Consider the following 26,410-nt stretch of genomic DNA (forward strand, 5'->3'; position numbering starts at 1 on the left):
GAATGACACCATATTTGTAATAGAACAAACACTCACCTGAAAAAAAAAAAAAAATAAAATAAAAATCACACCACACTGTGAGAAAATATTTATATCTGAACAGCATATAAAGGCCCCCTGTTCAGAAATGTAGTGAGTTTATTTGCCTTTATTTCACATTCTGCAACAAAATAGATAAATTACAGGTGTGTTTTTTTTACTGATGAGAGAACAGAGGGGAATATTTGATGCAGTCCTGTACAGGAAAATAATTAATCAAACAGGTCTTAGGAACTACCTATATGAAGAAAGTGCTCCCATCTTCCCTAGGAAAACCACAAATGGCAAAAAGACTTTCACAAACTTGTTACCTTTACAATTGTTCATAATGCAGAGTTGTTATCAGAAACACCTGTTTACTGCCTTTTAAATTAGCTTAGCAACCGAGTAAAGGAGGAAGTTAGATTTATACCAGCTACTGGTATAGTGATTTGTAACTGATATCAGCTGGTTAGAAAAGTAATTCGGCTTGCTGGGAAGAGTTGGGTAGCATCCCTCCAAGCCACGAACATGACTTGTTGCGCATCCTTGTGCGGACACACGGGACACAGAGAAAGGAGCCCCAGGGCAGTTTTGCGCTCCAGAGAAGACAGGTGGGAAGCAGAGCGGTGCAGGAGAGGAAGAGGAGAGCAGCAGGGCGAGCGGGCTGCAGGAGAAGCGGCAAAACCAGCTGCCTGGCCCGGCTCTGGGCTTCCCTGTGCGCTACGGACAGGGGGAAGGCGCAAACCAGAGGGCAGGCCTGGGGGTGGTGCTGAGGGTTGGCCAGACTCCTTGCCCGGTGCAGCCCTCCTCAGCCCTGCTCCCACCGGCGGCCCCGCTCTCACTCCAGCAGCTTCTTCAGCCCCGGGGGTGGCGGCAGCAATGAGGCCGATAGTGGCGGCGCGGCGGCGGCAACAGCAGCGTCGGCGGCGCTGGGGGGTGCCGGTGCTGTTGGTGCTCTACGTGGGCTATGTGGGGATGGGCGCCGGCGTGCTGCAGGCGCTGGAGCGGCCGGCCGAGGTGCAGGCGGCCCAGCAGCTTCTCCAGCAGCATTGGGAGCTACTGGCCAACCACACCTGCCTGGGGGGGCCCGACCTGCAGCGGCTCATCAAGGTGAGCCCCGGGCTCCGTCGGCCCGGCAGCGGCGGAGCGAAGCACCCGTCCGGCTGGGAGCTGCCGGGGCAGGCGCTGCCTTAGTCCCGAGGGGGACGGGAGGCTGGTAACAGCAAGAACCTGGCTTTCTGCCTGCCAGTAATCTTCTTCTTCTTCTAAAAAAAAAAAAAAAAAAAAAAAAAAAAAAAAAAAAAAAAGAGTCTATTCCTGTCCGTATCTATGGACACGCCGCGCACAAGCTGCTCACAGCGTGGGAAAAAAGTTTTCTGCCCCGTGGGCAGCTGCCTCGGAGCAGCAGCGTGTAGCGCTACTCGTTACTCTGTGCTGCCGATAAGCTGGGCTTTGCTGAGCTTATCGCCACGTATTGCGGCCGTGTTTTCTTCTGCTGATAGAGTTTTTCTTGTTCTTCTCTGTCCTCCCACAAGCTGGGGCGTCCGCGTGTTTTTAAGTGGCACGTCCTGAAGGAAGGTGGTGGCAGTTTCACATTATGTGATAATTACCTGGGTTTAATGCAGGTGGATTTGCTTCGCTGTTGAACTTAGTAATAATGAATTATAGCCTACAGCATCTTATGAGTGATAAATTCTAATGGAAAGGTTTTGTCGTGGTAAGTTCAATTGGTGTTTATACTAGTGTCAAATTTTTCTGTTTTTCTACTTGTTATTTAAAAGGAAACAGAAAATCCTGGTAACACAACTTAAGATACTCTTAAAAATGTTTCTGAAGATATTTGCAGGATTGTTGTAAAATGTAAAGCAGGACCAAATGCAATCTTATCAAAGTCCAAGTGGATGCATTCTATGATACAGACATGAGCAAAGTGGATAAATGGGTTATCTCTCAACTCTTGTCTGAAAAAGAAAAACCTACAAAATTGAGGAGACTTGAATATTTACCCAAATCATTCTAGGTCAGTAGGTGCTTGTGGCTGAACACATATGACTTGGTTTAGTCGGTCTGCCTTAAATAGATGCTACCAGACAAAGAAAACTTGTGGTGAGGGTGCGTGTGTGGGCAGGAGGGGGGATGTTTTTTGTGGGATGTTTGTTTTTTGTTTGTATAGGCAGTGTTTAGCGACTGAAACTGTAGTAGCAACCCCCAAAGTTCAAAGGACCTAAAAGGGACTTGGAAAAGTGTTTCCAGGTTTGGTGTGTTGGTTTGGTTGGCTGGTTTATGTGTGTGGTGGCTGTTTGTTGTTGTGGTTTGTTTTTTTTGAGGTTTGTTTGTTGGTGGTTTGGGGAGGGGTGTGTGTATTGTTTGTTTGTTTGTTTTTTCAGCAGGATGAAAAACGCAGAGACCATCAAGTAGATAATCTTATCAGGAGCTTCAATAAGGCTCTGGAAGACAAAATTACACTGATAACCTATGTCAGGCTCCCATCCCTTGACTTTCTAGATGGTAAATTCCGTCTGGTAGTTGGTAATACATTGAACGTACTATATGAATTCGGACCTGTCTAAGCTACTGTGCTATCTACTCTCATTTGAAGAGTGTGTTGTGTACTGTGCTACATGTGGAATATAAATAGTCAGAAAGAAGTGAGAAATACCTTGGAGAAGACCAGTCTGGCACTTCATAAGGGCAGGTTTGAGCTGAGCTTCATTCAGCACTGGTCCGTTGACCAGTGAGTGGCAGGCATGGCTCTTGCCCTGGGCTTGGGCAGGTTTCATTTGATGAATGACAGTAATGGAGAGAAGATGATGATAACAACTGAGCAGGTAGAAAAATCTTTGTAATGTCATTTTGGCGGTTTGTTTTACTGTAGGTTGACCCCAACTAACTCTTGATACTGTCTAGTAGTTAAGGGAATAGGACAGCTGCCCAAATCCCTTTAGAGCAGACTGTGTGAGGACTCACTGCTGTGTGAGTCCTTAGTTCTGACCTAAGCAAGCACTAGATGAGGAAGTTACAAATAAGATTCATTTTGTTTTGCAGAGAGTCTTCATGCTTTGATAAACCATAGGTTGAGTTTGAGTGGCTTTGTGTGTTATTTTTAACTTTCAGGGTGATAAATCAATCTTAAACGGCTAATCCACATGATTACTACTTTCCTATGCTCTTTTTTAACTCCCTGTGGGCCAATTGCTTGGATACTGTAAGTGTGCTCAAAAGATAAGATGGTTCTTTTGTGCAGTAAATGGTTATTGGCAGTAAATTGCACACAGTTTATCAGGCAGTGTCATCACTAGCCCTCTTCAGATAACAAACTTGTATTTTAGATACACAGCTGATTATTTGCTCATTATGGAAGACCTATAAAAGTGTTTGTGAAAATAAAGCAGTGTGTGAATTTCAATTGCGTTGACATTACTGGCAATTCATCATTGCTTTCTTACAGCTCTTTCATTGCAGATAATTCTAAAGTGTTTATTTTGTATAGGGGCCAATATGGAATAAAATCCCAGTTTGCTAAGCAACGTATAAACATCGTTTTACAACCTGTTTGTTACTTAGTTCCTAGTTATCAACTGGGAGCGGAAATCCGATGTTTCAGCCTTTGTGCAGATGAAGAGCAATAGAGAGCCCCTGCTTTTTTGTTTTGTTGTTGGGTTTTTTTGGTTTATTTGTTTGTTTGGGTTTTTTGTTTGGTTTGTGTTTTCCTGGAGGGACTGGCCAGCTCTTCCCTTGCAGGATGCTGAACAGTTGCATGTTTCCTAAATAGCTGAGGGTAGTATGTGGGAATGCTTTATGTATGAGCAAACAAAAAATGCATGCTCGTGTGTTTATACATACATACTTGTGTGTATGTATATAGAGAAGACAGATTTGTATTTTTCTTGGCTTTTGTTACTTGTGCTTAGAACAAAGGCAGCACAGGGGACAACAGAGGGACTCTGGCCACATGTCCCTCTACTGTGCATCTATTAACAACTACTCAAGGAAGATGTACTCTGTTTTTGTTGACCTGTCTAACCCTAGGTTATTTTTCTGACATTGTTTACAGTCTACAACATGAACACGTGTTCAGGAGGAAAAAGATCAAGAGCAAACCATTCCTCAAGAGCCATTAGGCAACACACAAAGAATAATATCTGGCTTTTTATTATAAATATTGTGGTGGTCTTCATATGCCAGAACTACTTGCTGTGAGGTCACATCAAAGGAAGCTCTCAATGATAAGACTCATTGGATGGAGACAAGTGCAGTGATAAATCAGGTTTTGGGCAAGGCACCCTCAGTACACTGAAGAACAGTAGCTGGACTCAACTACTTTCCTGCACTGGCATATCTCTTATAGCTGAGACCTGCTCTGACATTTTTGGGAATGAGGAGCACCTGGACATGCTACCCAGCATGATGCACTTCCAGTTTTACTGCCTAGAGTGAGTGTATATAAAGCTCTGCTCCATCTGAGCTGCCCTTCAAACTCGCTCCTTTTCCTGCTTCATTTTCAGTGGTTACAGGTATCAGTGTAGCTATAGCTGCTGTATTTTTCAGTGTCTCTTTAGTCAGACGATTGTCTGGCTGGGCTTGGACCATTGCATTTTCTGTGTTAGGCTATTACCATGACATCCTTTTCCTGCTACCCTTCCCTTTTTGCTGGAAGCTTTTTGTTGTTGTTATATATATTTTCCTAATACAGCTATTTTCTGTATTTACTACATTGTTCTATCCACTTTCTATTATTGTAGATGCATAATGTTATTTAAACACAGTTAATGAAATAAACTGGGAAGCAGAAAATAAAAACTGAGATAAATGGAATAAATATATTTTGGTTTTTATGTCTAGCAAGATTTAAGGAATAGTGAAAAGGACCAGATTCTAAAAGGCAGGCTGTAAACTACAAGGCTGCAGGTGGATCTAGATACTGTTATCTACATAATCAACAGCTAGAGCTACACAAAGAGTTTTAGTTCATGTTTAAAAGAGCAATGAGATCCCATGTGACTGAAAGATCCTCATCAATACCTTGGCTTTTGCTGGCATTGAACCAGAAGAGATTTGTGCCAGCTGTCGGGAAATACAACCCTGCCAATACGGTTTACTGAAAGCATCTTGCCCACAGATGTTGCAGCAATGAGTGAGTATTAAGGTGTGAGCATCAGATATCACCTGTTGGTGATTAGAGACTTTCAGAAACAGGACCGCCTCTTGGTATTGTGGAGTATAGACATCTGCATAGAACCTACTTTAGTTAAATATCCATTTGTGTGTCACGGGTAAAATAGGGTTGATCCCCTGTAATTGTTCTTTCCAATTTCCTTCTTATCAAAAGAAGTTATAGCCAGTTTGTTCTCTGGACCTATTAAGAAGCACTATGGGTACCTCACCCAGAGTGTGCATTCTGTGCTTGTAATAGCCTGTTAGAGTATACCTTTGGCAATAGGCATAGATATGTTTCACCCCAGCTCTCAAGTTACTTGTATCATTAGGGTTTGGGAAGTGATTGGATTCAGCAACATTGGATTTTGTCTCATGAGTCAGGCCACTGACTCTTCCTTGATATAAAAGCTTAATTTCTATTAAAAGCGCTAATAGTTTAGGGTAGTATTGGTTGCATCGTTACTGTACTTTACTAAATATCTTGTTCCCTTTCTGTTGAAGAGGAAGTCTAGCTGAATTCTAGAAACTGAAGTGCAGACCCAGCTGCAAGGTAAAAGTGCTTTTGCCCATAAGTTTCACTTAGAGGAACTGGTACCAATTATATTAGCAAAAATGACTGGGGGGTGAGAGGGGCAGTTATTTGATCAGGCCTCAGGTTTTTCAAGTGACATGAAGAAAACAGCTGGATTCCACTGAATTCATAATGTACCTTGTGCCTGCTCTTCTTTTGTTGAGGATTCAGGTAAGTTTCCACTTCAGGCAAGGACAGGGGATCAGAGCTAATGACTGGGAAAGGTGTGGTTCATAATCTATTAATTATTTTTAGGTTAATTGACCTTTGTCCTTGAAATCTGAGACCAAGGTTAATGTTAACCATTTTCTTCTGATTTACAGCTGGTATTCTGTGAGACCTAAATGAATGTTTATATACCAACATTGCACAGAATTTCCAGGGCAAAAGCTTTGTGGCTTGATATTTTCTCATTAATCTAAATGGTAGTTTGGTGCCTTGGGAACACATAATTTCCCTCATTGATAGATCACAAGAGTGAGGAGAGGAAGTGTCTGAAATGAGGCAAACAATTTTTAGGAAAACACACACTCCCTGGAGAAGTGGATATTTTTATGTATGAACATGTAAACTTCAACTAAACTTGGGAATTAAGTTTAGTTGACTCCAGTCCATTTACATACTTTCTGCCTTACTTGAGAACTGCTTTCAAATACAATTATGAAATACTACTTTTGCCTAGATAGATATCTCAAGGTTACTGTGAACTCTGGCCAAATTGCCATAGTTCTGAAGCACAGAGCAACAGCAGTGACTGGAGTTGTAGTTAATAAAAGGGTCATTCATGTGACTCCTATAATACTTTGCTCCAGAAAAAAAAAAAAAAGTGGTTTGTCTCTTTTTCCAGAAATAAGAAATTTTGAGCTTGAAAGTCAGGAATTCTTGTGGAAATCATTGGTAATGTCATAATCTTCCAGGGCTTCACTTCCCTCTTTTCACTGTATATGTTCCTGGTTTTGGGGTGGTGGGGGCAGTTAGGTTATAATTGGTCTGATTAATTATTTATATAAAGGTTTTTGTTGTTGTTGTAAATATTATAGGAGGAAAGAGAAGGATAATATTCTGAAGATACTAGAGATTACAAGGAAAGTAGTGTCTCATTTTACGTATACACATGCATTCATTCCTTATTGCTAGTCTGAAATACCTTTTTTTGAAATCTGTATCCTAGTCACATGCAGTTGTGACTCAGTGCAGAGGTGAAAGACCAGATTTTTAATTGATATGAAGGAGCAGTTGGTGATGAGAAGCTGTGCTGCAGCCATGAGCTGGCAGCAGAGTGGCCCCCATGTGCTAAAGGGGGTTTAGAAAAGCGGATGCGTGTACAAGCTGAGAAAGCTGGAAGTTGCCCAGAACTGATAACACAGCACACATGGTGAATGAAAAAAAGTCTTATGGGTAAGACTGGTAAGGACAGAGTGACTCCACAGCACGTAGAAAAGAATAAACCTACATTTTGTAGGGAAGAAAAAGATGTAACTCTCAAACGTCAAGAGGGAACTGAACACTCTGTAGGCTGAGTCTGTATTAAGCTTCTGCACACTTAAGTGGCTGTCCTGGTAGAACCAGCAACCTCACTCCTCTTTTTTTTTTGTGTGTGTGTATGTTTAGCTGCATGCATTTGTGGGGGTTTTGTATGCTTTGTGTTTGTGTGTTGTTTTTTTCTTAAACTAGACAATATCAACAAAAGAGATCTTTTGAGAGTGTAGTTCAGTCATATGCTTTAATTTTTGCTAATATGACTGTAACTACATTGATTTTGTTGATGCAAAGCTGTGTAGATGGGTGAAACTTTTCCAGGATAGAGGTGTTCATTACCAATCATTTGTGGAAGTAGAGCCCCAGAGCTGTGAAGGGCTAAAAGGCAGGCAGGCTGAAGCTATATGGGCAGGCTGGTTGGTTGTTTTAATTCCAATAAGGAAACTGAGACAAAGTTGTCTGAACACATCTGCAGGAAGAACCAGCAATTGTTACACTAATTGATAGCAGAAGAGAAAGAAAGAAGAGCTATTGCTGCCTTACAATAAGTTTGATAAGTCAGAGATACGTTCGAAAAGTGAATCAGCAGAAATCAACAGCTTCCTTATGGAGTTACCAGTGAGCTGAATTAAAGGATGGAATTTGCTGCAGAGGGACACAGAAAACTAGGCTTTGATTTGTACTGAGATATCATTATATCAAGTGTGCATTTGCAAGGATTAGTTTATCATGTTGCTAACTGAAACTTCAGAGCTCATGATTAGGCAAAACATCCAAATTTGGATGTTCGGAAGCATATTCTGTCAGAAGGGTAACAGATCAGACATCTACATTTAAATAGACTACTTTGAATAGAAGTCGTGCTGGTTTTTCAATCACCAGTTATATTTGACCACACAAGTAGTTTTGCATGGTGCTATCAAGAAACAGAACAGCCTACTTGATGAGGCAATGTGACAGCCTGCAAATAAAGTTTTGTTGACTTATGAATGCCTAAGAATTTGAAATATCCTACTTTATAAATCTTATAGAAGTTACTATAGTTTCCATAGAAACTCTTATCTGCAGTTTAAAATTATGTAAGTGTTGTCAGGTAAAGATGTAGTAGTAGTCTCTGTGAACTGTAAATTGTTATCATTTTTGGTGGGGAGAAGTAAGTGCAGATAAGTGAAACTTCTGGTTTTTTAGTGTTGTGTAGCTTGTCTGTCAGTAGAAGCCAAAGTAGAACTGAGTTCTGTTTCTTTTTGATTATTTTAACCACCCACCTGTTTCCTTCCTGTTCCTCTCTGAGTTGCACACATGACCTTTCAAGTTCCCCAAAATATCAAGCCCAGGCTCTGCAATTTCAAGATCCGTTGGGTTTGAGCAGTTGGTGATACTGACTGGGGTCTTAGATCAGGCATATACCTGCTTTTAAACACTGTATTTGAGATGCTACTTCTACTTTTCATGCATCACGTTTTGGAGCAGATGCTGCATAAATTGCTAGCCTAGTTAAGAGAAAAAGGAAAACCGCTCGAATTTCACCTCAAACCAGTGTAAAGCAAAATGAAAAAATGTCTCTGATTCTCAGAAAGGCAGGCTCAGTGAACCAAGCAGATGATACCCACAGGCCAAAATATACTTCAGTGTGTTGTGTTTTGTTGGTGGGTTTTTGTTTTGTTTTGTTTTTTCAAATCAGCAGCAGAGACATTGGTGCCCCTTCAATGGGAAAAGCAGGGAGAATTCAGCTGTTCTGTTGGAGTGTTTATTAGCTGGCTTTTTTCCTGTGTTATAACAAAAATCATAAAACACTTATTTTTATATGAAGAAAAGCAGAAGTCTAGAAGAACATACTAAATTAGGGCAAGTATACGCTGATGCCTGTCCAATGACTTCTTGTGCCAGAAGTAATTTCTGTGTATTAATAGTGGTCTATGGATGTCTCTTTCATGAATCCTCCTCTGTGGGTGCATCTGTAGGAGGAAAAGCTCCATTAGTTCTATTGTTCTCAGAATAATCAGTCTTTAATTTTCTGTCATCATTGTCACTGTGTCAAAGGCTGATTCTAGATATTATAATACAACATTTTATACCTAAAAAAGAAGCCAGTATACTTATCTCTACCCTCTATGAATCCTCCTATTTAAGGATGGCATCAGTACTTCTTTCTTCCTAACATAATGGACTTGATATTACTCCTGGGAGCATCTGTTTATTGAAGTGGCTTTGATTTGCATGACTATTTGATGATCCCCATATTGGACTGTGACAGGCACAGTGGGCCTAATGGTTAATGATGCTGTCTGGATGTTTGATAACAAGATTTAACAAGACAATGTTTAGCCAGAGGCTTACTCCTGAGGCTCTTGAAGGCCTACTACAAACGTGTGAAGTGCCTCAATTCCAGAAGCAGAAAACAGCTGCCATGCTGCAAGCTCAGTGCTTGCTCTTTGCCAATGAGTAATAGGTTTCCATCTCCTATATCACACCATATATGTTTCTCCCCAGTATAAGCAAGGGACCTGTATAATTTACATGTGCATGTATATTTGCTGCTCTGAGACTTCTGCCATTAGAGTATCCCATCTGGAAACACTTTTCATTAGGGGGGAAAAAAAAAATGTCATAAGGCAGTCTTAACTCTCTGGCTAGGCTTTATCTAGGTAGTTCTTGCCCTCCAATCTCTTCCACATTTCCCTGTATGATCTATGATGTGCATATTTATTTTTTTCTATATATATTCTTTTATTAGAACCAATAGGCTGTTTTTTTAGCTTATCTCTCAGCTCTTTGGTCTCTAATGCACAGGATATTCCCTATTAAAAGGAAACAACAGAGTCAGAAGTAGTTGCATTAATAGTTTGCAACTTTACCAGCTGGCACTGGAAATGCCAGTCACATGAACTTGCCATAAAGGGGTTTGCGGGATCTCACATTATTCTCTCTTTGCAGGGTATCATCCAAGCCTACAAGAGTGGCATAACCCTCCAGGGAAACACCACTAGCCTGGGCAGGTGGGACTTCAGTGGGTCTTTCTTCTTCTCCATCTCTGCAATAACAACCATTGGTAAGAGTTCCCTGCTTGCAGGGCTGCCTTTTAGGTGGGAAAGGAACGGGGATGAGGACCTGAAGTATCAGATGCTGCTCCAGCCCTGTGGGGCTTCATGGACCTTGTCTATTTCATTCAATAAGTAAGCACCCATGAACCTAGCCCTAGAAAGTACCAGCACAAAAATAATCTCTAACTAACAGATACAGGGCTAATTAGCTCAGTACATAACCCTACTAAATTATGCAGCTTTTGGGGCCTGAACACATATCATTTCATGGCACTGCACTGCCTGTAGTTTCCCAAGCCCAGTGCTCTCTAAGAGATCTGAAGCGAATTGTGCATTGAAATAAGCTTTTCCTTTAACAAAAAGAGGGAAGGACTTTGAAAAACTTGTAATGTTGGCTGTTGACTTTTATGGAGGCTGTATTTATAAATTATTGCTTTTTATTATTACCTGTATTGGATAAGGACCTGCTTGTTTAGGTGAAAGTTGGGTAATTTGATAAATGAAACAATTTGGTTGAGTCAGGTTTCAGCAAATGAGTAATGCAAAGCAATGAAAGAATGAGGAAAATGGGGGCGGGGGGGCGGAGGGTGTGGAATGAAAACAATAAAATGTATTTAGGTACAGTGTTACTTAAGTTAGGTTCTATTAATTATTGTCAGAGCATCTCCCCAGACCCCAAAACAATTAATAACTTCCCCAACCTCTTTTTCTTACTGCAGGACCTAATATTATAAAAAACATGGGTAGAGAGTATGTGGAGAGATGGTGGTTTAATAAAAAAAAGTCCTCACAGGTTTCCTGATTTGTGTTGAATCTGTCAGCTCTCTTCAGTTTCAAGTACAGCAAATTTTCTTTGTGCACCTCGGTAGAATATTCTTTTGATTTCTCTGATAGTTATTCCAGATACATTAACTTCAGAACGTTAAGCCCCCAAACAAGAACTCAGAATTATTTTATTTTTGCATGATTGGGGGCAAAAACCCCAAACCTTCCTGTGATTCAGTACATCTTTCTGCCTTTTTCTTTTGCATGTGTGTTCTGGTTGGGGATTGTTTGGTGTGTTGTACTAACAGGTACAGTGTTGTACCAGATGATGGCAGTGGAGGCCCATTAGACAGGGCTACACAGGCTGTGTGTTTCCAGCACAGAGCCTGGGGCAGCTTCTTCCAGCCTTTGGCACAAAGCAGCATCTGCTCAGAGCTGCTTTGCTTGCCTTTGTATTTAATCCTGATTTCTGAGCTATCAGAGTGACTCTGCTTTACCGCAACCATTTCAAGTTAACCACACTGGGTAGGAGTCATAGAAACATAGAACAGCTTGGGTTGGAATGGACCTTCAAAGGTCATCTAGTCTAACCCTCCTGCAATGAGCAGGGATATCTTCAGCTAGATCAGGTTGCTCAGAGCCCTGTCCAGCCTGGCCTTGAATGTCTCCAGGGATGGGGCATCTACCACTTCTCTGGGCAATCTGCCAGTGTTTCAGCACCCTCATTGTAAAAAATTTCTTCCTTGTGTCTAGCCTGAATCTCCCCTCTTTTAGTTTAAAACTATTACCACTTGCCCTGTCATAACATGCCCTTGTAAAAAGTCTGTCCCTGTCCTTCTTATAGGCTCCTTTTAAGTACTGAAAGGCTGCAACAAGGTCTTCCCAGAGCCTTCTCTATCTAGGCTGAAAAACCCATAGTCTCTCAGCTTGTCCTCATAGGAGGGGTGCTCCAGCCCTCTGATCATCTTGATGGCCTCCCCTGGCCCCTCTCCAACAGGTCCATGTCTTTCCTGTGCTGAGGGCTCCAGAGCTGGATGCAGGACTTCAAGTGGGGTCTCACCAGAGTAGAGAGGCAGAATCACCTCTCTCAGCCTGCTGGCCATGTTCATTCTGATGCAGCTCAAGATACAATTGGCCTTCTGGGCTGCAAGTGCACATTGCCAGCTCATGTCAAATCTTTCATCCACCAGCCCCAAGTCCTTCTCAGCAGGGATGCTCTCAATCCCTTTATCCTTCAGCGTGTATTGATATTGGGGGTTGCCCTGACCCAGCTGCAGGACCTTGCACTTGGCCCTGTTGAACCTCAGGAGGTACACATGGGCCTGCTTCTCAAGCTTGTTCAAATTCCTCTGGATGGTATTCCATCCCTCAGGCTTGCCAACTGCACCACTCAGCTTGGTGTCATCCACAAACTTGCTGAGGGTGCACTCGATCCCACTATATGTCGTTGATGAAGATATTAAACAGTACTGGTCTCAGTACGGACCTCTGAGGGACATCACTTGTTACTAGTGTCCATCCAGAGGTTGTGCCATTGGCCACTACTCTGTAGGTGTGACCATCCAGCCAATTCCTTAGCCACCAAACAGTCTACCCATCAAATCCGTTATCACTTTTACCTTAATCACTTTCCTTTATGAGATGCTCTTTCTACTCTGTCAGCTTCTGGTTTTGCTTTAGGTGCAGGTGGCTACCGTCTCATAAAGCCTGGTGTGTTTCTCAGGTCCCCACTAGAGCTCACTCTCACTGGGATACAGAGAAGGGCATCAGCTTATTTGTCATTTAACACCAACTGAAGGGTATTATTTTTTTTTCCCTCACCAACACAGTTTGAATCTCAATGTCTCCTGTTGCAGTATCTTCTGTGCTGTGCCTATCTTGCATTTAAATGAGCTTCATCTATCTCAACTAGTGATTAAAAGCAGTATGCAAATTTTGCTTAAAAAGCAATGTTGTAACTTGCAGGCTTGGATGCGCTTGGTACCCTAATGCCAAAGGTTTAAAGAACAGATGTGAGTGAACTAAAATATCTTCTTTAAAGAAGTGCCTCAAAGCCTATGTAGTTTTTGGCCAATCTCATAATTTTAATGGAACTGCATTTATAACTCCTGATTATGTGGGATGGGCAGCCCTGGCCTTCCGTTTATACCTTCTCTCCACTGTTATGCTTCTGTGCTTTCTTTGTTGCTGTCTTTTACATGTCATATCATCCCAGATCTTGTATGCTATCTGATATTCTGAAGATGTTTCCATAGGAACCCTCTCTCTTCAGTGTCTTGAAGAATCAATCATCTTCAGAGTTCCTTTAGAGTTTTAGTAGTAAACATGATTAAAGAAAGAGAAACTAAGTTGGAGTTGGTTTTATCTCAGACATCTTTATCCCCTGTCAACATAAAGTCTCTCCTTTCAATGTTTACTCTCCTCCTAGTTAGTTTGGACTAGCAGGGCAGAGGTCAAAGCAAGTTCAGAGTTTGGGCACAAGATGAAAGTTCCTAAAGTCAAACTGCCACAGGGTGGTGTAATTTCAGAGAAGGTGCTAGGGAAAGGATTTGTGATGAGACCAGGGTTGTAAGGGCTAGTGTAAGAGTAGAAGGAAGAGTATCGTCCTCTCTAGCCTGAACGTCCCCTTTTATCTTGAATGGGTGGATGCCATTAACTAGTGCTATCTTTCCATTTTCTGGTGGCAAAGCTAAGTACTCATTTGTATGAATTTCAAAGGCCCTGTTTAAAACACAAAATAAAAGCAAGTAAACCATCTCACAGTGAAGAAAGTAAGAGCTTGGCAAAGTGGGGCATGGCATGATGGTCTGTGGGAGGTCACTGGTGAACTGGGGGTGGCACTTACAGCAACATTATCTGAACTGTCTCCTGAGCACTGGCAAACTGTCTGCTTTCCTGACTGCATGTCGTTTTGTCCTGTTAAGACTAAGCCCACTACACAGCTTCCAGTGGATACAGAGTACATGTGTAACAAATGGAGGAAGACTGCAGTACTCATGTCAAGTACTTTTCTGGTCTTTTACTCACTGAAGGAGTGAGTGTGCAACTGAACTTGGATGTTGTCTGGAATTTCATAGGACTAAAGCTGTAAATCATTGTTCAAACAAGTTTTTCAGCCACTAGCCTTAGTTATTAATCTCTACTTCATCATAGCATCACTTAAAATGAACAGTGCTGGGCATCTCCCACATACACCCCAGTTCGACCTGCCAGAGTCCCAGTGAGCTTCCCCATATAAGACTTCCCTGAGATTCTTTCACTACTAGTTTTTAAAATCAAAATGTTTCGTTTGTTCTGTTCGTAAAGCTGAGATGCCAGTGCAAATACTGGGGCTTCGAAGTCCTGTTTCTGTCTCTACCACAACTGGGAGGTCTTGGCAAAGTCATGCCTCATTGACAGGTGGATTGGAAATGGCTATGACATCCCGTAGCAGATGTCTTGAGCACAGTGTTCAGCTGATAAATGTTCCTGCACTTAGAACAGAGTTGCTGGATGTAATGCAAAATTTCACAAGAAGCTTGAGAAGTCAAGCGTGTTCATTTGTTTGGTGTCATGGAGACATTCAAAAGTGGGAGGGAGGAAGGGAGGACAGAAACTCCAGACTTGCTGATGTTCAGTTTAATGTAGGTGCTACCAAATGACTTTTGAAAATCCTAATGCTTGTTAAGTATCATGGGATGATTCACGTTTTCTGGGACCTCAGAAGGTCTCATGCAAGCTTCTGCTTAAGCAGTCAGCTATGAGGTCAGACCAAGTTACTGGGGGCTTTATCAGGGACACGTTCTAGCTAAGCTGAACCCATGTCCACATTTCAAAAACCCCACAAACATATCTTAAAGGCTGTGTGACTAATCAATTTGTTTGTGTTTTGTTTTGTTTTTTTCCACTTTTTTTGCTGATTTGTAAGAAGATAATTTTTCCATCTAAACTGTAGGGTTGTTTTTTTTTTCTCAATGCAACATTTGAATTAATCATGAGCAGAATCTTATGTTTAGCCCAGATTAAAACATTTAGGCTACTTGTAAGGAGCACAAGTGAACGAAAAGTTTCGATGTTCTGAAAAGTGTTAGAGGAGGAGCTGGTAGTGGGAGCAGCTCAGTGGTTCATGCACTCCCTGGGGATGCAGGAGGGCAGTGTGCAGTTTCCTCTCGTGCCTGGGAGAACAGGATTGTGAGTCACTGGAGATGACCCCAACTGCCAAGTGGAGCATCTTTCTCCAAGTATTTAAATGTGTAATGCAAAATAAAGTAATTCTAGCACTGGAACCCCTCGTTGAACTGCCCAGTGGCCCTGTGGATCAGACACTCAGGTGAGACAACCGGCTCCCAGGTTTTGCTGAGTGCCTGGGTGTTAAAAGCAAAATACTATCAGCAAGAACATTCTCTAAACTTGGGATTAGGTCACTCCTGTGGGAAGCGATGGCTTGTAGCAACTCGGGTAAGAGAAAGAATTAAACCAGATCTCTCCCAAAATGTGTTTGAATGCTCACGCTCCTGACAAAGTTACCAGTTACCAGAAGAGAGCCTTTCTCAAACTTTGGGGTAGGGGGGATTTTTTTAATTATGTGTTTGGTTTTTTTTTTTTTCCCCCCTCATAGCTGAAATTATTTGGTGAATTTGCAGATTTTTTCAGCCTATGAAAGACACTTTTTTTTTTAATTCTAAGCAGTTTTTGCTTAAAATACTTTTTCATGTCTGGGCAGTGAGAACGGGAGCTAAACAAACCTCCCATTGTGGGTTGCAGGAAGTCACAGTTACCTCAGCTGAACCAGGGCACTGCAAGTAGAATACTGGCTCATGAATGAAGAGATCGTTTACTATAATCCGTTAATCACACATCAGTCTCCTCCTCTTAGCAAGCCTGCAGGACCTTCAAATCCCTTCTGTACAGGAATGTAAAGGGCAAGCAGGAAAACAAACCTGAATTTACTAAGTATGTGTAACAGAAGCATGTGAGTTAAAGCATGTGGGGAGGAACATTTAGAAATAAAACCACTCTTATTTTGCCTCTTATAAGGAAAATGAAGTTACATTGAACTTCATTTCAAAATGAGAGAAGCTATACAGGGATTTAATCCAACTGATTCACTGAAAACACACTTTGACCTCTACGTAGGTTTTGGTGACTGTCCCTTGGTGTCTCTTGGTGCAGGTATACCAGGTGTCATCCCAGTAGCAGGCTTACTGAGGGATGTGACACAGCTGCCAATGTAGTTTGGTTTAGTCTTTGAACTTTGTTCAGTTCTTCTAATGTATAGCCCACAATGGTGTAATACACTGATTACCTTCATTCCATTTACTGGAGATGTAAGTCCCATTTACTCATTCCTGCTTGAGTTTTATAACAATGGAGGCTTATATGCAACTGGATTGGCACTTTTTTTCTAGTCCAAAGGCATGGGTGTGTTGTCAGACAGACACAATTTGTTAGCCTTTTTGCATAATCTAAAGGATCCTGTGCTGTTTGATCAAACTTTGTATCCTGTATAAAAAGCTAGTGGGACATGGCTTTTTGGCATATTTACAGCAACTGCTCACCAAGTCTTCAGGAAATTGTCTTGAGCTGCTGAGCCCATGGGAAAAGGGAGCCAGATAAATCATATGCAAAGTAGAACTGGCATTTGCTGTGCTGGGCTTACTGTACACATTGGGCTTTCTTACGTCATTGAATTTGTTGCTCTAAATTGAATGTGATGTGAAGCTTAAGCTTAGATGCTCTTCTGTCAGCACTTAGTGAGGTCCCCAAAATCCTGAAGGCTGCTGTGCTTCACACAGTGACCTGAGATCATGGACCTTTCTTCCTCTGTTGTCTGATGGCTTTCTCCAGAGACTGGATAACCTGGAAATCTGTGGTAAAAAAGAACTGCCTGAGCCATTGCAGTATTTTTAAACTTATATATATATATGGGAAAGAAGAAGGAGGAGGGTGTGGGGAAAAGTACATCTTGGGAATAGCTGGCCATAAATGTATATGACTCATGTTCAGACTCCAGTCTTACACTAAATGTCCCCCAGCTCCTTGTCTTGGGTTCAGACCAGCCCACAAAACACTCTTATTCTATAAAAGACAAAAACTGGAACCAATTCACTGAAATGTGGCACAGTGTGAAACGGATCACACCAGGCACATATCCTTTAAGTTCTCTTATATGGGATCATCTACCAGATGTACTTGCCTGCATGTTTCTTATTTATCACATCTGTTAGTCTAGAAATGGTGAAAGCTGGCAGAAGTCCGCCCTTACATGTGTCAGGGGAGGAAAAGTGTGTAAACATCATGGAGCTCCTCATAAGTGAAGAATATGGCACTGGAATTAAGACTGCTGTACAGTCTCAATTTAGCTCCTTTGAGTGTATTTCAAAACAACTTAGTTGTTTTGAACAGCATCCCGTTCTCTCCAGGGGATGCTCAGCCCCTTCCCAGGGACAGGCTGCTGGGATATTGCTTTGGAGGTATACTGTGTGTTGCCACATACATTACACTTAAGGGCTCACAAGTCATTCAAGGCTAAAATTATTAGAAGGAAAATCCTCCAGATAGTAAAAAATTTTGAATTTGTGGGGGTAGTAATGAGAATGAAAGGACAGTCTGTATACGTACTGTGAAACAGTTTGCTGCCAGACCTTTTTCTGGGGGTAGTTTGCTGGTGCATGTGCACAATTAACTGTTTGCAGAGCTGTCCATAGCAAGAGATATTTTTGGCAGCTAAAAATTGGCACAGAATGTGTACATATCCCAAGTTCATAGGCACATAACTTTCTGCGTTTGTTGTTTAGTGGTTTACTGCAGCTGTTGTGGGACAGAGGTTGGTGAAGGAGTGGGGATCCATCTAGTCAACCATGGATGTTTGCACTCATTTCATGGACAGAGCCCAGCCCTTGGACCTCTCTCTCCTGAGGGCTGCTTGTTTGCCCTGGGGCTACACCACTGGCAAGCAAGGTAGCAAGATGTTAGTGGTGGGAGCTCCTCTGGGCTTGCACTGTGACAACAACTGGGTGTTGCTGGGAGGGGATAAAAATCATCATAGAATGATGCATTACTTGCATATAATGATAGCATATGTGCATATAATGATAGCATTATTTGTGGTGAAAAGATAAGCTTTGCCAGGTTATATCAATCTTATATATGGACATACATAAATCTAGTGAGTACAGTTGATATTTGAAATGTAGTCAAGGCCATAGGCTAAGTGTGGCTCAATCACAGTTGAAATCATAGTCACGTGCTATTTTTTCCTCCTGTCTTAAAAAACATCCTGTGAAATAAAGTTAAGTCTGACCTTCCTGTGGCAGAAACCCCTTGAAATTACAGAAGTGTGAGTTTGCAAATTTACAGGACATTTTTAAGAGAAAATGTGGGGAATAAAGGCAAATATTGCAGCAGTGATGGTCTAAGGATAGAAGCAAGGCTATGCTTGCAGGGCAGTACCTTTTATTAGACCAATTCATACAATAAGAAAAAAAGTGCTTGACATCTTTCTCTTGTCTTCAATTTTTTAGGTCTAAACTGGAGTATTTTACTCAGGTCAAATATAAATTATTGTGCTTTATTGACTCCAGACAAATATTTTGACAATTTAAGCATAAAGTGTACTTGGTACTTGTGGCACGAAAGAGGAGCTTAAGCAAGGAGTCAGTGTTAAGTTCATTAGTCCTATGGGACAAAGATAGAAAAAGGTTATTGGTATAATTAAAACACTTGTTATGATTCAGAGACCATCTGACATCCATGCAGGATCATTTACCAGCATACCCAATGCCAACAATGCTTTCAAAAACTGAACTGAACGGAAGTTTTGCATTTACGTCAGATCCCCAGCCAGGACAGTGGGTAGTGGGGAGGAAATTCACTGGTAAATGGAAAAGGAACTAAACAAAATTGGCAGGGAAAGAAATGTTATTTTCCAGCCTACAATAGGATATGACAAACAATGGATCTAACTTACAGTTATTTATAAAAAAGGTCCTTTTGGAGCAGTGACCTTGTCATCTAACTTTTGTAGAAGATGGAGGTTCACCCCTCCAGGGGAGAAGGGCAAGCAGAGAATATTTCAGACTTAACACTTAATTCCTTCCCTGCCTAGGCTATGGGAACCTGAGCCCAAGCACTGTGCCTGGTCGAATCTTCTGCATCTTGTTTGCAGTCTTTGGGATCCCTTTGAACCTTATCCTCATGAATGAAATTGGGCAGCTGATGCTGTTGGGGGTTCAGCATTGTGCCCATCGCCTAGAGGAGGTGTTTCGCTGGCAGGTGAGCAATATGCACAAATATGCCTCACCCTCAAGTTCAGCAAAGACGGAAAGGGCATTGTCCAATACATTTGGGATCCTCTGACTAACAAGGACAGCCTGCCTACCTACTTGGCCAAAAAGGCAGTAATACTCAGGAATAACTGGAAGCAAATAAATTTAGCTTATGACAGCCTTATGAGGTGTCAGATAAGGTTGTTTATTAATTGAGGGAACTTCTATGATGAATGGCTTCCCCTACAGTAATGTGAGTGCCAGAGCCTTAGAGCCATGCACAGTCCTAGAATATCTGGTCTGTTTATCATCAGTCATAGTTAGAATTGTACATCTAAGTTACACGAGAATGTTTGTGGAATAGGCTTTAAACTGGCATGAATTTAGGACTCATGAAGGTGATGCACAGTTTGTGTTGACTGACACCATTTATTCTAGTGGAAGGTTGTGAATGTTTGTGTGTTTGGTTTGTTTTAATGGAGTCCAGCATCATCTTCAACCAGAAACACAGCTGGATTTTCCCTGCCACCCTTCTTGTGACAGTATCATGGTGTTTTTTGTTTTTTTTTTCTGTTTTACTAGAAAAAGGTTTCCTTCCTGATTAAGACCTGTGCACTGGTAACTGGCTTGTTATTGTTCCTCCTGCTACCTCCCGTCTTGTTCTCTGACAAAGAAGGCTGGTCTTATGAAGAAGGCTTCTACTATTCCTTCATCACCCTCAGCACTATAGGGTTTGGAGATTATGTGATTGGTGAGTAGTTCACATTTCATTGCTTTCACCTACTAGACATCAAAGCCAAATATGTGGTGTATGAAGCTCCCAACTTGGCAGTTTTACACCACTAGGAATCCACAGACCTGATGATAAATATGTTCTGGTAGGCATTTGACAGGTTAGAGGAGACATGATTTCTGAGATAGCAATGCCACCTGCGGAAGAAGAAATAGTTTCCCAGTCAGTGAGTAATCTTCTAGCAACTCAGGTGATCTGTCCCTTGAATTGACTACAACACCAGACTGCAGTGCTACATTTTTTTTAATCACAGCAGACTCTGATCTGAGCGTTAGCAAGTGATTAATTTTAACCAGATGCTGCTCTGCATCACCATTAACAGACAGTGACCATTTCCTCTGTCAAAACCCCAGACAACTGCTTTCTAAAAGGCAGCATAAGTCACTTAGGTGTAGACTGTCAGGCACCGGGCACAGCCTAGTTTTGGTTGCCAAAACCCTTTGCCAGAGGAAATGGGTTTGGACCTGTGCCTGATGCATTTGCTGAAACACAGGACACACCTTTTTGATAAAGACTTTCTCATTAAAAACAAATTGATTATAGAAACACATGTGCCCTTGAATCCCTGGGAGGCAGAAAGGCTAAAGCACCTTACAGATTCTGTATTTTCTTCATACTGCTTGTTTGATGCTTAGATAACTTAGTGGCAGTTACCTTAAGACTTGTCTATAATGCATCAAAGTTATGACTAAGTTCTGACTAGAGTTTGTGTAGGCACACTTAAATGAGCTGGAATCAAGTTAGCTTGGGTTAAGGATACGCAGATGGAGCTTAACAAGAGCTGGCCAGTTCAGCATTTTCTTACACTAATTTTATAGATGATGCTGAACTCCGTGCTGCAGCAGCTTTACTCCTCTCAGGTCCTAATAACTAATGCTGAAGTTCTTCTCTCGTATACCTCCTACTTCCAGGCATACCTTCACCCATGTGGTACCTTTGTAACTGGCTCACCACCATAGATATGCTAGGTTCAGTATGAGATTAAATGAATACGTCAGTGACCAATGGTGTGTAGAGTCCAAACCATTTTGGCCTTATGATCCTGCTATCGTGGTTTATGTCTCAACTTAAAAATAAGCAAGGCCAGGGCATGAGTTCAAAGGACTGTCACTATTTTGTGACGGGCATGCTGTTTTCCCATTAATGTGATGTCTGGCACTGTTCTGAACCAGGTACATTCTGGGGGATATCACATGCCAGGAGTGATGTCCAGTGTTCACTTTGGACACAGCTGCTCTGTTTTGGGGGAAATACAAACCAGGCTATGGCACTTGGATTTGAAGTCATAGAGTGGTCCCTAGCCTGTTTTATTTGGTAATATTCATGTAGCTTCTCTTCCTGGCCCTGAAATTTGTATCCTGCGCCTTACCTGTGTCTGTAAGGGTACCCCAGCCTGCTTTACAGGTACAGCCCAGGCACTTCGTAGGGCTGTACCTGTAGGCTGAGCAAATTCCTTTCCTTTGCATGTGTTAATAATAATATTACTACTTACACTAACTTAGCATGTAGAAGCCTCTTTGCACTGAACAATGTGGAAACACAACCAAAAATATAACTTTGTTCTGAAGGGATCACAAAGTACCTAGCTGAGCAACCACACAGAGGTACCATAATTTCAATTTGTTTTCCAAGGCTTCATTGTTCTTAGAGGTTTTGGGATTGCTCTGGCCCCTTCTCTCCTGCTCTTAGAGACTTGCTTACTCTCTTATATCTGGCTTAAAAGATATATCCACACACTGGTACATAAAACCCACTTACCTCTCTGCCTGCATACTGTAACATACTAATACAATATTGTGGTGCTAAGTAGAGAAAGGAAACTCTGCATTTAAATAATTTCACTTTGACATGGAAGTAATTTGGGATTTATTTTTCTTTCTTATGGGTAATCTTTACAATTCTTAGGGAGTTTTAGGCATTTGCTGACATGTCATGAAACATACTTGCTTACAACATATGTTCGCATACTAAGTAGGTGACATACTCACGTTTTATATAGAAATCATTAATACTCAGTCATATTTCCACTGTCTTTGCTTTACATGTAATGTCTCCTTTGAGACACTCTTGATCCAATCTAGAAATTTTTTGTAGGAATGAACCCAGACCGCACCTATCCAGCCTGGTACAAGAATGTAATCTCTCTCTGGATCCTCTTTGGGATGGCCTGGCTAGCACTGGTTATCAAATTTTGCATCAACTTTTTAGAGAGCTCCAGTGACTTCTGTCAGTGCAACAAGAAGACAACAGAGATGGCAGAAGACTTAATGGATAGCAACAAAAATAGTATGACCGGACTTCACAATGTGGAGAACTGCAATGACAAAGACACAAAAACAAAAGGACCAGATGAATCTCACACCTACACAGCTCCCACAGAAGCACTCTAGGGGAAAAAAACCCACACCCTTAATGTCTCTTAGGTTTTAGTGCACCAGAGATGCACCACTTAGAAATGTGGTAATGGAGCTGCTCTGACATTCACATGGGGTGAAAGCTTACTGAGCTGTGAAATGCTTCTATTCTGAATTGAGCAATGACATGTTTCATTTGCAGCACCACCAAGAATTACCAATGAGACTCTTTGCCAAAAGTAGATTTATGAAAATATTACCTACCCTTCCACCTCAATATATGAGGTAAACTTTGACATCCATATGCAACACTTGCTCTTGTCCTTTTTTTTGCATGCCAAGTTCTTGTAGCGTCTAGTTGTACGTATGGCATTTTGCAAATACCACAGTTAGAAAAGCAATTGCCATTTAATGCAGAAAACGAATTGCTTGTTGCTAAAGACTTGGTCAAAAGCACTATTTAAAGCCACATGGCAGTTACTGCAAATGTGCCCCATCACCTGTATGCTTGTGCTTGCCAAAGATGATGATGTGCTTTTGCAATCTGATCATGGATGGCAATGAGGCAGAGCTTGTAGAGGTATGTAATAGAAATAAATAATTTAAGTCTTTAAAATAATTTTCTACATCAGACGTCCACTATTGTTAAAAAGAGACAAGGCTTTTCCTTACTCCAGAACTTATGTAGGCTCGTGCTTTGTAAAGTATTATGTAGACCAAATGTCATCAGCTCAATGTGACATTTCTTTTAAATAGATTCTGATTTTGCCACATCTTGGAAGCCAAAAAGGAAGACTAGAGGCAGTTTTAAGTACCATTAGTTCTAATTTTATCCCATGGTCAATGTTGACAAGGGCTGCTTTAATCTAGGAGCAGACCAAAGTACCTTCAACTGTGATCAAGAAATGCTATTCTGATGAACTTCTCACATCATAGAAGAATAGCCTATCTGTTCTAGTTAACATCTTTTATATAAGCACAACTACATTTTGATCCATGGAATGCCAAACCTGCTTATTTGGCCTTTGTATCAATCATGAAACAGAACTGTTTAGATTTTATAATCCTTTATATTCTCAGAAATCTTCTGATAAGTGATGCCATTTATAAAGACCCAACAGTCTAACCCCTGCTACCATTTATATGCCCACATCTAATCTTCTCGTTTTCTTATTCCTATTGTGCTCGGTGCATCCTAGAGCATTAACTTCGAAAACTTGGCCATAGTAGTAAAGCAGGAAGAAGCATTTGGGTGAGCCTTCAGCTGCTGCGTTGGACCAAGGTTCCACGTGGATGATGGAGAAAAGACTGAAAACACAGTCTGTTGGGGTATGAGACTCAGGAATTAAAAATATCCATAGCTGGATTCACGGATATGCAGGAAGTGAAATGTTTACCATCTTCAGGATCACAAGTTCTAGAACATGTACTGTAGAAAAACTGTTTCCTGATTAGGCCAGTCTCAGTGTGATATGCGTTCGAACTGATTACAGGAGATAATGCAGGAAAGGAATCTGCTGAAGGAAACTTAATTTGTCAGTCTCTTTGACATCATCCTGTTACTGACTCCACTGTAATAAATATTCTCTCAAATACTGTTTCAATGAGCAGCAGAGATAAGAAAGGGGGAGGTAGTGGGGATCTCAGGTCGTAGTTGGGAAACTGATGCAAAATAAATACATTTCAATTTTTTGAACATTGGGTAATTTCTTTAACAGCCTTTAGCACAAACATTTCTATTTCTTCTATGTTTTGTCTTTATTTTTCACTGATGGGTACGCAATGTAGGTTTTACTAACATTCATAATAGGCTGGCCTACAGGTAAGAACAAAGTGTATTTATTTAAACCTAAATGAATCACAATTCCACAGTTTAAAATATGATGTGCTTTTATGCAAATCCTTTGCACCTTCTTTCAGGTGCAAAACTTAGTAAATCTAACTATACCATAAAATCTGGATGCCCAGAAGGTAGTAGCAGTTTCTACTGTCAAAGCATGGGAATGTCTATGCAAAGTGTATTTCAACTTTAACCTGGAATGTCACAGGCTCTGGGGATTTCTACCAGTTCTGCCCTTTGATGAGAAGGCTTAGCTTGAGAAGACCTTATTCTTTTCAACTTGAATGTCTGTTGTATTAATCACATCTAATTCATATTCCTGTGCATTTGTAGTTTTCGGATGAGGTTTTCAGAAGTGCCTGAGAGGTTTGGGCACTTCTTGTCCCACTGAAGTGTAGTTGTGTGGCTTAGGACAGGTGTAATCACACTAGGTACACTAGGAGTAGTCTTGAAAAAGGAAAAAATGCTAATTCTTCTTAGATCTCGATGTTTCCACTGTATGTCAGGGTTCAGACGCAAACTGAAGCATGTGGCTGGGTCTCAAGGTGACTCAATATTTGCCCCAGCAATACTTGCTTATTCACTTCCTTTGCAGCTGTGCTGTTGTGTTACCCAGCAGCTCACAACCAGCACAGTCCTGCCACTAGCTCCCTGATACAGGATACTTTACAGGAGACACATCTGAATGGCTTGCAAGCCACATGTAACTCCAGAGCAGCGTGTTTCATGCTTGTGTTCTGGGTCACCTGAAAAAATATGAAATGAGTTGAATACCATCTCTGCCTGGGTTCTCTGATGCCAAATGAGCATGTTGTTAATTATAAATACCTTTTTCTTGACAGTTTCCAAGCAAGTTTTTTACACAGAGAATAAATATTGTTGTCCCCACGTCCTCACAAACTGCTGTGCCTCTAGTCTTTCTGTTCTTTCTCAAGCTGTGCTGTGATTAAGTGACGTGAATGAATTTGTTCCCAGAGGAATGAGAAGAAAGTGGAGTTTTGCGACATCACAAAAACATCATCACCAATGTGTCTACGCTACCAAAATATGAAAGGTTATCTGCTCAAGGGTAACATAAAGAAAACAAAAGCATGGTGCTGTTATAATTCTTGTCACAGCTGACTTGAAGTCTTCTGTAATCTGCACTGGAAAATTACAGATGCTCTTTTTTTTTTTTTTTTTTTGCTTTTTTTATAATGTCTATTCCTTTTCAGATAAGTGTGCAGTTTATATTAGTGATTTTTGGGTTAGACTTTCACTGCTATTATTCTTCACAAGTCAATTCTTCCCTATTATCCTGTTTTCTTCCTTGGGAGAAGCAGGGGCTGGAAACAGGTTTGGTTAGTAATGGTAGTTGTAAATATTTATGTAAGAGTGTCCAGAGGCTTTTTCACAATAACATAGAGCATAATATGTTTCTGACCTTTATACAGTTTCCCAGGAAATCAATCCCTTAAAGCAAGAAAATAGGCCTCTCTCTAGATCCTGTACTCCAAGGACAAGTCCTCGCTTCAGCCTCAGTGTTTCTCATGCTGGTTCTTTCAGCTAGTCCAAAAGAGGTGTTTACCCCTTGGGGAGAGAGACGTCTAGAAATATGTAATAAGATGTTACAGCAACATTGTACAGGCTGCTCAGAACTGCACAATTTTTAAGTCTAGTTGGCTAAAGTATCTTAAGATCCCTAGACTAGAACAAAAATACACTTTTTCCATAATGGTCTGAGTCAAAAAAATCCAGGCTGTCAGTTTTCTCACAGTGGTTGGCAGGTGAAATCTTGTCTTACAACTGATATCTTATTGCACAACTCATATACCAGCTCAGTTTAAAGCTGGGACTGTTTAGCCTAGAAAACAGACTGCTTAAGGTGATTTCATCAATGTAAATAAATATCTGCAGGGAAGGTTTGAAGGAGCTGCAGCCAGGATCTTTTCAGTGCTGCCCTGTGGCAGGACAAGAGGCAATGGGCACAAACTGAAACGCAAGAGGTTCTTCCTAAACATCAGAGAATGCTTTTTCAGTGTAAGGATGACTGAGTGCTGACACAGGTTGGCCAGAGAGTTTGGTGGATTCTCCCTCTCTAGGTGTCGCCGCTTGAGCAGGGGAGTTTGAGATGACTTCCTGAGATCCCTTCCAATCTTAACCA

At 41.3% G+C, this 26,410-nt stretch overlaps 1 protein-coding gene across 2 annotated transcripts; it reads left to right on the top strand.

Annotated features, from left to right (window-relative positions):
• The first annotated feature begins 850 nt into the window (after nucleotides 1-850).
• On the top strand, nucleotides 851-24,680 carry LOC309437724 (potassium channel subfamily K member 17-like). 2 transcript variants are annotated; one of them, XM_082048400.1, is made up of 5 exons: nucleotides 851-1,131; nucleotides 10,163-10,277; nucleotides 19,121-19,287; nucleotides 19,863-20,031; nucleotides 22,168-24,680. In XM_082048400.1, the coding sequence occupies exons 1-5, from the start codon at nucleotides 901-903 to the stop codon at nucleotides 22,461-22,463; spliced, it is 978 nt and encodes a 325-aa protein (XP_081904526.1). In that variant the 5' UTR covers nucleotides 851-900; the 3' UTR covers nucleotides 22,464-24,680. The 2 variants fall into 2 exon arrangements, with proteins under 2 accessions (XP_081904526.1, XP_081904527.1); XM_082048401.1 differs by lacking the exon at nucleotides 851-1,131 and adding an exon at nucleotides 5,785-5,920.
• Nucleotides 24,681-26,410: the final 1,730 nt, after the last annotated feature.

This window comes from Streptopelia decaocto (genome assembly GCF_964273445.1).
Source record: "Streptopelia decaocto genome assembly, chromosome: 3".
Lineage (NCBI taxonomy): Eukaryota > Metazoa > Chordata > Aves > Columbiformes > Columbidae > Streptopelia > Streptopelia decaocto.

Coding starts and splice junctions, on each gene's coding strand:
- LOC309437724 (XM_082048400.1), top strand. CDS start 901: ATGAGGCCGATAGTGGCGGCGCGGCGGCGGCAACAGCAGCGTCGGCGG. Junction 1,132..10,162: donor ACCTGCAGCGGCTCATCAAG/GTGAGCCCCGGG, acceptor CTCTCTTTGCAG/GGTATCATCCAAGCCTACAA. Junction 20,032..22,167: donor GTTTGGAGATTATGTGATTG/GTGAGTAGTTCA, acceptor AATTTTTTGTAG/GAATGAACCCAGACCGCACC.